The sequence below is a fragment of the Caenorhabditis briggsae genome (assembly GCF_000004555.2).
Source record: "Caenorhabditis briggsae complete genome, chrII, whole genome shotgun sequence".
NCBI lineage: Eukaryota > Metazoa > Nematoda > Chromadorea > Rhabditida > Rhabditidae > Caenorhabditis > Caenorhabditis briggsae.
In genome coordinates, this window is record NC_013486.2 from 1,171,195 (window position 1) to 1,182,703 (window position 11,509).

The 11,509-nt window shown below is 38.5% G+C and overlaps 4 protein-coding genes and 1 non-coding gene across 5 annotated transcripts in view; 2 read left to right on the plus strand and 3 right to left on the minus strand.

Moving 5' to 3' along the window:
- The window catches only part of Cbr-gcy-4, a gene marked incomplete at both ends in the record, with an annotated part of 9,940 nt that extends 9,114 nt beyond the window's left edge, over nucleotides 1-826 (minus strand). The window contains one exon of the mRNA XM_045241713.1: nucleotides 624-826. Coding sequence (XP_045091727.1) covers nucleotides 624-826 — 203 coding nt within the window. The remainder of the gene's footprint in view (nucleotides 1-623) is intronic.
- Nucleotides 1-11,509, plus strand: part of Cbr-sfxn-1.2 — a gene marked incomplete at both ends in the record, with an annotated part of 81,266 nt that overhangs the window by 47,431 nt on the left and 22,326 nt on the right. The window lies entirely within an intron of this gene.
- Cbr-gcy-1 overlaps nucleotides 1-11,509 on the plus strand; it is a gene marked incomplete at both ends in the record, with an annotated part of 89,932 nt that overhangs the window by 42,461 nt on the left and 35,962 nt on the right. The gene's annotated exons all lie outside the window — the stretch shown is intronic.
- On the minus strand, nucleotides 1,118-1,189 carry CBG28943. Its single transcript has one exon. It is a non-coding gene (tRNA).
- Cbr-gcy-5 lies at nucleotides 1,441-10,906 on the minus strand (the record flags this gene model as incomplete). Its single annotated transcript, XM_045241714.1, has 19 exons — nucleotides 1,441-1,844; nucleotides 1,895-1,998; nucleotides 2,049-2,312; nucleotides 2,925-3,068; nucleotides 3,112-3,286; nucleotides 3,330-3,630; nucleotides 4,655-5,493; nucleotides 5,552-5,816; nucleotides 6,666-6,760; nucleotides 6,808-6,960; nucleotides 7,178-7,330; nucleotides 7,378-7,440; nucleotides 7,622-7,656; nucleotides 7,842-7,858; nucleotides 8,231-8,241; nucleotides 8,322-8,551; nucleotides 9,371-9,613; nucleotides 10,563-10,693; nucleotides 10,805-10,906. The coding sequence occupies 19 exons, from the start codon at nucleotides 10,904-10,906 to the stop codon at nucleotides 1,441-1,443; spliced, it is 3,729 nt and encodes a 1,242-aa protein (XP_045091728.1).

Below are 11,509 nucleotides of genomic sequence, written 5' to 3' on the forward strand. Positions count from 1 at the left end.
TCAATTTTTTTTTGCAGAAAAATTGCCCTTTTTCAATATTTTCAGCTAGAATCTGGTGATGTGCATTTCGAGCTTCATTTCTGTTCAAAACCAACTTTCTAGCACTTCTATAAGCTGAGATACAGCCATAAGAAGTTCAGACGTCTGCGTCTCTCATACAGTGCGAGAGACGCAGTGTGTCTCGTTGTCTGCGTATCTGACCTCCAAAACTTGAAATGGCTGTATCTGAGCTCTTAGATGAGCTAGAAAGTTGGTTTTTTGACAGAAAAACCTTGCATTAGAGATTTTCAGAAAATCCATAAAAATTTGGTGTTTTCAAAAAACTTTTTTTTCGAAACTTAAGAATTTTTTACATTTTTAGCTAGCACATGAAACGTTATGCTTTGAGCTCTATTTCTGTCCAAAAACCGGTTTTCTAGAATCTCTAGGATCCGAGATACAGCGGTTCCGAGTTTTGGGGGTGAGAGACGCAGACAATTAGAGTGTCTCTTTGTCTGCGTTTCTCACCTTAATATCATATAATGACTGTATCTCAGCTCCTAGATAAGCTAGAAAGTTGATTCTTTTTGTGTTCTGTGTAGTCTTAAATTTCCTATCATTCTAAATACAAAAAAAAAACTTACTCAAAATCAAAATCCTTCACAAATCCATGACTCTTCAGGTATTGAAGTGCTAACGGTACTGCACCACCTGCATAAGCCCATCCAATCGACCCATTTTGAGTTTTGAGCGCTGCAGCTATTCCAACTCGAATCGTAGGTCGTTGAGAGTGCGAAAAATCGCAAAAAATCGATAAAATTAGAAGAAAACGGAGTAGCTGGGTCATCTAGATGGCTGAGATCTACGAAAAATAAGGATTTTTCTTGGGGAATTCGTGGGCAGAATTTTGTAGGTCTTCTCGACCAGATGACGTTTATTAAAGGTTCCAAGAAGGTCTTTTAGAAGGGTTTCCATTTTGAAAATGACATTTTACATAACTAAAAAAAGATGAAAATGTTGAGCTAATCCTAAAATGAAAGGAGATATATCAAATAATTGGCCTAAAAACTGCCAAAAACTCTTGTTATTCATGTACCAAAACGATACAAAAAGGGGAAACAAGGAAAAAAAAACGATTCTCCCCGGCCGGGAACTGAACCCGGGTCTCGCATGTGACAGACGCGGATACTCACCACTATACTACCGAGGACACGGGAGGAGAGATAAGTGGAAGGCGTATAGAAAAGCGAGGGAAGTGGGAAGGAAGAGGGATACGTTTTTCAAACGCTTTTATCTTGAACAGTTTTAAAGCTATCAAAAATCTGAAAACAAGAGAAAGAAGTAAAATTTGATGATCTACACTTTTGTAGTTGACATCTTTTTGACAGGTAGCTTAGTTTTCAAGATAAATTGGTTTATTTCATATGATACATCAAAAAATAGGCAAAAAAGAGAGAAAAATCAATATTTAACTTTCAAGGTGTCATTATTCTTATGACTGGCACTAGAAATTCTCTCCGGGTACGGTGTCTTTGCTCGCTTCGATTGCTCATCCTTAAAATGTGGTGGCCAATTCTCATCGGTGACCGGTGGAGTGGTTCTAGTACTCATTGAAGCCATGTCCTGAGATTTTCCATGAACCCAAAATGTTTCCATAACTCCTTTCCCTTTAATTATAACCTCTCCTCGAGAACTAGTCTCATATTGGTGGGGATAATGAGAGGTTAAAAGAGAATGAGCCGCTTCTGACATATGGATTTGAGATGGTTTTCCATTTGATTCCATTCTGGAGGCTGTGTTCACTGTGTCACCGAATAGACAGTAACGGGGCATCGACAAACCGACCACACCAGCTACGCAGGGTCCTGGAAAGTTATAAATTTTACAGAGTTAGGAGCCTTTGTATCTCTCTCACCACTGTTAACACCAATCCTCAATTCGACCTGCTCTCTTGGCAAGTGTGGAATTTTAAATTTCCTACAGTATTCCATAAATTGAAGGGACATGTCCACGATTTGTCTGAAAATCTCAAATTTCAGCAAATGCGCTCTAATGACAAAACAACTCACTTAATATGTGCATAACCATTTCTAGTGGGTAGTCCAGAAACACAAAGATATCCATCACCAATCGATTCGACTTTATAAACGCCGTGCTCTTCGATGATTGTATCAAAATTACTGTACAAATCATTGAGCAAATTCACCACTTGAAACGGTGAACACTTTTGAGATAGTTGTGTGAATTTGACGACATCCGAAAAGAATACGGTCACTGAATCGAATCCCTCCGGTTCCACGGTTTGACCAGCTTTTAGGCGTTCCGCTACTTGTCTGGAATTTGTCAAATTTTGGGAATATATATTAGAAAACTTGGTAAGTCATCAGCTTTTTTTTGGCGCAAAAATCAGTTTTCTAGGCCGCCTGGGAGCTGAGATACAGTGATTTAAAGTTTTCGAGAGACGCAGTGAAGCGAGAGGGCTCTCGTTGTCTGCGTCTCTAGCCCTATAAGCTGCAAATGACCATAACTTGGCTCCCAGTAGATCTAAAGCATTTGTTTTTGTGAAAAAATAGAGCTCAAAACACAAGTTTTCAAATTCTAGCCAAAAATGAACATTCCCAAGAATTGCGAACAAAAAATATTTTTTGTCTAAATTTATTATTTTAGATTAAATATTTAAAAATATATAGCAAACGATCAACTTCATTTTGGCGCTAAAATCAGTTTTCTAGGCCGCCTAGGAGCTGAGATACAGTGATTTAAAGTTTTCGAGAGACGCAGAGAAACGAGAGCGCTCTCGTTTCTCTGCCTGCTTAGAGGCGCATATCTCGTTTAGTTTCTGAGCTATTAATGTTTTCAAAAGTGAACAATGTGTAGAATTTTATGCGTAACAATTTTACAGTTGACCAATTTTTGCTAACTTTTCTAGTTTTCAAGATACTCACTTCGGCAACATTCTGCTCAACAAAATATCCGCCTTCTTCTTCTCCAATGTCAATTCTTTGGTTCTCTCCTCAATGTCTACTTCCAGTGTAGTTGTGTATTCCTCAAGCATATTGAATACATGATCCATTAGATTTGTATTGGCTCTGCAATCTATTTGTGGACATCCGGACAAACAGAAAATCTTACTTTGGTGTCATTTCGAAGAGCAGCTTACAAATCTGCTCACTTTTCGGGCGGTCCTCAGGAACTTCCGACCAACAATCCTTGACCAAAGTGCATAGAGATGGACTGACTTCTGCATCAGGAATGAGCTCCGGGCGGACTGCTCTGGCTCCGCCCTTTTTGATCATGTAGAGGATTTCTGAATGAGTTCAATTATAAGGTTCTAAAAGGATTTAGCTTACCATCCGCGCCCTCTTTCCTATTCGCAAAATCCCACGCCTCCCGTTTCGTTAAAATCTCCGAAGCAACAATTGCAAATGAGTACACGTCGGCACTCGGATCCATTTGGGATACTGTAAGTGAGCCACGTAGCACTTCTGGAGCTGCCCATAGAAGACGTCGTTTTGTTGGTGTGTGCTCTTCGAGAAGGTCATCCATTCCGAATTCTGCGAGTTTTACCTGCCAGGAATCGTTTACAAGGCAGGTGGCGGAACGGAGGTTTCCATGAAGGCGGAGGAACGATTTGTGAAGGAAGTTGAGACCCTGAAAATTAACAAGTTGATTGCACGACTTCATAAGAATTACAAAGCAATTTTCAGATCTCAAATCGATCCATTTTAAGCCACGTTACAGCGGTTTAAAGTTTGCTTGCGTTGCAGACCCTTGCGTCGCGGTTGCGTCGCGGTTGCGTAGCGCCTAACGTTGCTCGAAACGCTCGTAGCACCATGAATCGTGTTGAGATTAATCTATCCAACTATTTCAGTATGCGTGCAAAATTGCAGCTTTTTGGGATCATTTTGAGCCAAGTTATTGCTGTTTTGAAATTTGACCTACGCGCTGCGGTCGCGTCGCGGCTGGCTAATTTCGTTCAGGATGGAGGGAATGGAATGAAAATTTGAGAGTTTATTGAAAATTTCTACAGTAGCACTGTGAGTGAATTTCAAAGCTCTAAGCCCACTTGAAAAAAAGTTAAGCCGCCGCGACGCGTGGGTCAAGTTTTGAATGAGCATAACTTGTCTCAAATTGCTCTTAAAGAGTTGAACTTCTGGCTAAATTTCGCACATTCGGCTAGCTTTAATTCTGATCAAAAATCAACTTTCTGGCACATCTAGAACGCGAGATACAGTGGTTTGAAGTTTTGGAGAGACGCAGACAGTTAGAGTGTCTCGTTGTCTGCGTCTCTCGCCTTACAAGATATAAATGATGATATCTCGGCTCCCAGGAGGTCTACAACATTCATTTTTGCGCGAAAATAAAGATCAAAACCAGAATTTTCAGATTCTAACAAAGATATTCTCTCAAAACTTCCAAAAAATTTCCAAAATGTTTTTTTGTTGAAAAAGACCAAATTTAGCATATTTTTAAATAAAAATCTTTATCTCAACTTTTTCTGACCAAAAATCAATTTCCTAGCACCTTTAGAACGCGAGATACAGCCATTTTTATATTTGGTGGTGAGAGACGCAGACAACGAGACAGCCTAACTGGCTGCGTCTCTCAAAAACTTCAAGGGACCATATCTCGGCTCCCAGGCGGCCTAGAAACCTCATTATTTCACCAAACTCACCTCCGCGATATCCCTAATAATACAAAACATGAAAAAGCCATCCATCGAAAAGTTCCCACGAGATATGATATCCTGAAGTGATCCTCTGGAGCACATCTTCCAAACCGAGATCCATAGCGGTCCATCAATCGACAATCCAATGAACTTGTTCAAATTGTCGTGATCCAGCTTTCTCAATTTCGCATATTTCTCCTTCTCCATTGAATTTAAAGAAATTCCATGGTGTCTAGTGGTCAGGACCAAATCCTTCTCATAGATCAGTACCGTATAATTCTCATGGAAACCGTACAGGCCCTCTCCAGTCATTTTAGAATCCCCGGTTACTGTAGAAGGTCCTGAGTTGATGGATCTTTTTGAGTTTTCCGTTTTTCGTTTCTCCGGAATCTGAAGTTTAATCGAAGGAATCTGCCATTCGGAATTCTGTCGTTCCTGCTCCAATTTCCGATTTCTCACTATCCAACCAGCACAAATTATGATAATTAGTACTAGGAAGAGGATTACAATGCCAGCGACAAAAATCAATACTCCATATTGATCCCAGAACTTGATTGGGCAATTTCTCCCGGAAAATCCGCAAATCGGGGTGTCCAGCGGTCTCTGATTGCCCCAAAAGTGCCAAACGGATTTGTTCTCGTCGGAATAGCCAAGGGACATTGTCTGGAAATATTTAAGATGAGCAATACTAAAAAATGGGTCAAAAAACAGTACAATTACCGAGGAGGCGTTGAAAAATGTCATATTGATTAGTGGGATTTGCTCGTAATCAGCATCCAGACCGTATAGCTGATAGAAGGGGACACGGTAGAGAGTCTTGCTGATTTGGACACGACCCGTCATTCCTGGAAATTTTGGGAACTTTTAATTTTCAAAAGTTCCCGGAAAATAGTTCCAACTAACCATCAAAACTGGTCATCAACTGTGGCACTAAATAATCCAAATCATTGTAAATATTCGGATCCGTCGTATTCAATTTGTCCACTGCCTGTCCATACAAGTAGAAGACGTCAAACAGATGACGTGCATAGGAACCCATCGAAGCGGACGACGCATTCACACATGCAGACGAGTTACAGTTCATCGGCGGACTTCTCACAGCGTCTGCAGCGTTTTTTGTAAAGTACTGCAGAAACTCCGCGTCCTGCACATCACTGTTTATGTCGATCTGGAAGAATGTCTATATCTCGGTTCATTTTGGGCCTATAAAAATGTTTAAACTTGGAAAATATGCTAAACTATATTTTTTACATTTCTTTAGTTTACAACTTTCTTCTAGCTTTTCTAATTTCTGAGATATGCGCCGTTTAAGGAGCCGCAGAGAAACGTGAGAGCTCTCGTTTCTCTGCGCCTCTCATAGCTTTAAAGGCTCATATCTCTCTTAGTTTTAAAGCTATTACGAAAATTCAAAAATTGAGAGGTGTACAATTTTATGCTGCACAATTTTGTAAGAAACAGTTTTTTTTGATAGCTTCTTTGATTTTTGAGATATGCGCTTTTAAAGCCGAGTTCTCTCGTTTCTCTGTGCCTTCAAGCTCGGGCTGATTTTCAGGCACTTGTATCTTGCTTAGTTTTGAAGCTATTTGAAAACTTAAAATTGCATTTTATGTGAAATTTCATGGTTCACATTTTTGTAATTGGACTATTTTTTATAGCAGTCTTGGTTTCCGAGATTTGCGCCATTAAAGCCGGCTACTCTTCTCTGCTTCTCTGTTAGCTCTAAGAGTCGTGTCTGACATAAAATTTTATGTTTCACATTTTTGTAATTTAAAGGTTTTTGATAGCTTTCTCAGTTTTGGAGATATGCGCCTTTAAAGCTGAAAGAGACGCAGAGAAGCGAGAGTGCTCTCGTTTCTCTGTGGTTCTCCTGACTTTGAAGACGGATATCTTGGTTAGTTTTGTCGCTTTCTATATTTTCAAAATTGAGTCTAATGTAAAGTTTTATGCTCTACATTGTCGTAATTTACATCTTCTATCTAGTTCTTCTAGTTTAGAAGATATCCTCCCAAAAACTAACCACCAACATCTTCTCCGCCGCTTTCTTCGCCATACTCTCATTGCCATCCGGATTAGCACTGAACGACTCCCAGAGTGGTGTGAGACCATTTTTGACTGAAAAATAGCTTAATTACCCCTCTAATTACCCCTTATTATCTCACATGTCTTCTTTCCCACACTCGTCTGCACTCCATACCCAATACTTCTCATGGTGAGCAGAACATGCACATATTCATTTGTGGTCATGTTCTCTTGGGCGATTTTGATAAGATAATCACGTTTTTCAGGGCCGGAAATCGCACAGAATAGGATTACTGTAAGATTTGGAAGATTTCACAAAAAAAATTGCGGCTCTAGCTAAATTTTGAGCTGAGATACGGAGGAAAAAATTTGGAAAAAAAATTTTTTGAAAAAAAAAAACTTTGACTCCGAAAAATCGGGATTATCTTATCAAAATATCCCTAAGTTTTAGACAAATATGGAGTTTCAGACAGTGTGGGAAAATCAAAAAATTATATAAAAAATACTCACAAGTCTTTTTGCCCACCGCTGACTGTACTCCATACCCGATACTTCTCATGGTGAGCAACACATGCACATAGTCATTGGATATCATATTCTCTTGACCGATTTTGATAAGATAATCACGTTTTTCGGGCCCGGCAATTGCACAGAATAGGATTACTGGAAAATTTTTGAGTTTACATAGAAAAATTGAGTCTCTAGCTCACTTCGAAAAGCTGTAACTTTGCTGAAAATTGTGCTGAGAATATGATTTTTGTATTTATCTGATGCTTAAATTATGAGAAGTTTAAAAGTATAAAGATCAGAAAAAAGTTTAGATTTCTAGCTTTTCTGGAACCCGAGATATGAGCGCTAGAAGTTTAGAAGAGACGCAGACAGTTAGAGCGTCTCGTTGTCTGCGTCTCTAGCCCCCAAAACTTCAAATGACCATAACTCGGCTCCTAAAAATGCTAAAGCCCTGATTCGTTTTGTTTTCCGAATACTTCCTGATTTATCATGTTTCAATAGCAAGAATTGGAAATAAACAGTTTTTTTCTGAATTTTTTTTCAAAAAATTCTGATTTTTGGTCATTTTTGAATTTCCAATTTTTTCAGCTTCAATTCAGTTCAAAAATCAAATTTCTAGCTTTCCGAGGAGCTGAGATACAGCGCTTTCAAACTCTGGTAAGACGCAGACAGTCGGAGTGTCTCGTTGTCTGCGTCTTTCTTCCAAATTGGAATCGTTGTATCTCGGCTCCCATGCGGTCTAGAAACTTGATTTTTGCACTAAATTGATGGGATTTTGCTGAGAATTCATTTATTTTCATTTTTTTGTATTAGAGCATGATGATCTAAAAATGCCTTTTTTTTTGTTAAAACTTGGAAAATGCCCAAATTTTTTGTTATTTCCAAATTTCCCATTTCTCCAGCTTAATTTTGGTCCAAAAACCAAGTTTCTATATTATCTAGAAGCCGAGATACAGCGCTTCAAAAAAAAAACCGGAGAGACGCAGACAGCAAGAGCGCTCTCGCTTCTCTGCGTCTCTCCAAACTTCAGACGGCCATATCTCGGCTCCTAGCATAGCTAGAAACTTGATTTTTTTTAAAATCAAATTAATGGAAATCGTCTATATTTTTTATTCAAAAAGAATACTGAAAAAAATCCACTTACTTCTCGCTCTCGATTTAACCGCATTGAGTGTATACCGCGTAGCTGCCGCATTCGTATACTCCAATTGTCCCTTCCATACGATATTCACCGGAAATGAATCCGGGTCGTTCAATGTGGCTTCCACGTCATCAACCACCGATTGACAGTAGTTTTGCTCATCCGAGTAGTAGAGAAGAGCAATTCTGTCCCATTTGTAGAGCTCCAGAACTTTGGCGGTCGCCTGGCCGAGCCTGCAGGAAAAAGTTTGGTAGTAACGTGAAAAATCAAAACTCTAGTGGTCCTAGGAACCGAAATACAGCCATTTGAAGTTTGTGAGGGACGCAGACAGCTAGAGTGTCTGGCTGTCTGCGTCTCTCACCTTCAAAACTATGAATGACAATATCTGAGGTTCTAGAAGAGCTAGAAAGTTGATTTCTTCACAGAAATAAAACTAAAAATATGTATTTTGAAAATTGTCGATTTTTCAGAACTGTCTTTTTTTCAAATTTTCCAAAAATCCAAAAGGGGAATTTTTTTTTAACTTTCGAACATTCTGAATTTCAGGAAAAATTTTGCTACAAAAATCGAGTTTCTAGCTTATTCAGGACCCGAGATACAGCAATTTGAAAATATGGAGGTGAGAGACGCAGACAACGAGACACTCTAACTTTCTGCGTCTCTCCGAAACACTTCAAATAAATGTACTTTTAGGAATGCTAGAAAAGTGATATTTTGTAATTTGTAAGATTTTGATTCTTTTACTTTTATCAACTAAAACTTTTCTGAAAAAAAAAATTATATTTCGAAAAATTTTTAACTTGAAAAACTTGAAAAATTGTTTCGGAACTGTAATTTTGAATTTTCAGCTCTATTTCTGTTTAAAAAACACTTCTTTAGCTCTTCTAGAAGCCGAGCAACAAGCAGCGGAAGTTTCGAAGAGACGCAGACAGTTAGAGTGTCTCGCTGTCTGTGTCTCTAGCCTCTGGAACTTCAAATGACTATATCTCGGGTTCTAAAAGAGCTAGAATGTTGGTTTCTTCACACCAAACTTCTAAATTTCGCCTACTTACGTCTGTGCAGTTGGTTGAACCGACGTCACATATGGGAATCGCGAGGTGTCCGCCAATTGAGACTCACTGACGAATCCCCAAGCCAACACTAATTTTTGGTAGATCACAGAAAGTGTTCCCATCACTTCCAAAGCTTTGGCGCATGGCGGTCCAATCACTACATCTACTTTCAGGTCCTTCATGAATTTGAGTCCAGCTTTTACGGCACTCGCTTTGTCGCATTCTGTGTATTCCATTATGTATCTGGAAGAATCTTGAGGTTGTTTTTGAGTTTTTCAAGTTTATGAAGCTAGAGACGCTGAAAAAACATTTTATTTTAGTTCAAACATCTAGTTTCTAACCCATCTAGGAGCCGAAGTATAGTGGTTTGAAGTTCTGAAGACGAGAGACGCAGACGACGAGACACGCTGCGTCTCTAACCTCCCTACTTAAAACGACCGTATCTCGGCTCCCAGAAAAGCTAGAATATTGATTTCGCCGGTATTCTGTGGTTTAGCATTGTTTTAGTTTGCCTCTGGTTTGAAAATCATGCTTCTAGCACTTCCAGGAGTCGAGATACGGGCGTTTAAAGTTGTGAGAGACGCAGACAGTTAGAGGGTCTCGATGTCTGCGTGTCTAGCCTTCTAACCTCTAAATGACTGTAAATCGGGTTCTAGAAGTGCTAGAACACTGATTATTGGACAGAATATTATTGCGCTCTTGAAATTTAGTGTTTTATATTGGTATTCCCCTTATTGGGAAGCTCCGCTCCTTTATGGGGATCATTATACGTCATCAAGGGTGACAAAGGGACTGTCAAAATTGCCATGTACCTTTCAATTAGGAAATTTTGAAATTACAAAAAAAAACGTTTTGGACACATTTCCTGGAGTCGAGATACAAAGTGCAAAGAGCCGGAGACACAGACAACGAGACACCCTAACTGTCTGTGTCTCTCCGAAACTTCAAATGGCTATATCTCGGCTCCTAGAAGAGCTAGGTGGTTTGTTTTTGTACAGAAATAAAGCTTAACATCTACATATTCCCCCAGCTTTTTATTTGAAAGACGCAGACAACTAAATTCCCTCGTTGTCTGCGTCTCTAGCGTTTGAAACTTCAAATCCCTATATCTCGGCTTCTAGGAAAGCTGGAAACTTGGGGTTTCCTGTATTTTGGAGATAATTAACCCAATTTTTTTTGGTTTACAACTCACTCGAAATCAAAATCCTTCAACATCCCCTTTTGCTGCAGGTACTGTACTGCTATCGGTACAGCACCACCACAAGACGACCAACCAATGGAACCGGATTGGGTGGTCTGGGCGGCAGCGATTCCGACACGGATCTAAAATTTGTTTACAGATTCCAATGTAAAATTTTAAGAGCTTTCGAATGGTGCAAAATGTGAACGTTAGCTTAAAAACTGAAAAAGTTATGAGCAGTTTTCTGAACTTACCGTTATTTTTGGAGTTGTCACATTTGAAATCTGAAACTGTGAATTTCCAAGATGAAACAAAAAAATTAGCCCAAAAATAATACACAAATTAGCTAAGCACATTTTAGCATCAGAAAATCTTTTTTTGGAATTTCTTGGAATTTTAAAACCGGATTAGAAACTTCTAGGAGGGCTGGGAAAAGGGGGCGGAGCCTAATTGGAGGATTATAATTTTTTCGTCAATTTTAAACCTTTTCTATTGGGATTTTTATAATTTGAAACCATTTTGGAGGAAATTTAGGGCTTCTTTTTGAAATTTTGGTGTAAAATANGGGAAATTTTGATTTTTGATGTTTTTGAAGAAATTTTAGAATTAGGAAAATTTAAAAATTCAGAAATTCAGAAATTCAGAAATTCAGAAATTCAGAAATTCAGAAATTCAGAAATTCAGAAATTCAGAAATTCAGAAATTCAGAAATTCAGAAATTCAGAAATTCAGAAATTCAGAAATTTAAAAATTCAGAAATTCAGAAATTCAGAAATTCAGAAATTCAGAAATTCAGAAATTCAGAATTTGAAATCGGACTTTCTAGAAAATTCAAAGTTAGATATTCCAGAAACTCAAAAATTTAAAAAGAAAATAAAAATAAAAAATCGAAACTGTAGAATACAATTTTTATTCAAAAAATTCAGATAAAAATATACAGAAATATATACAAATGAGCA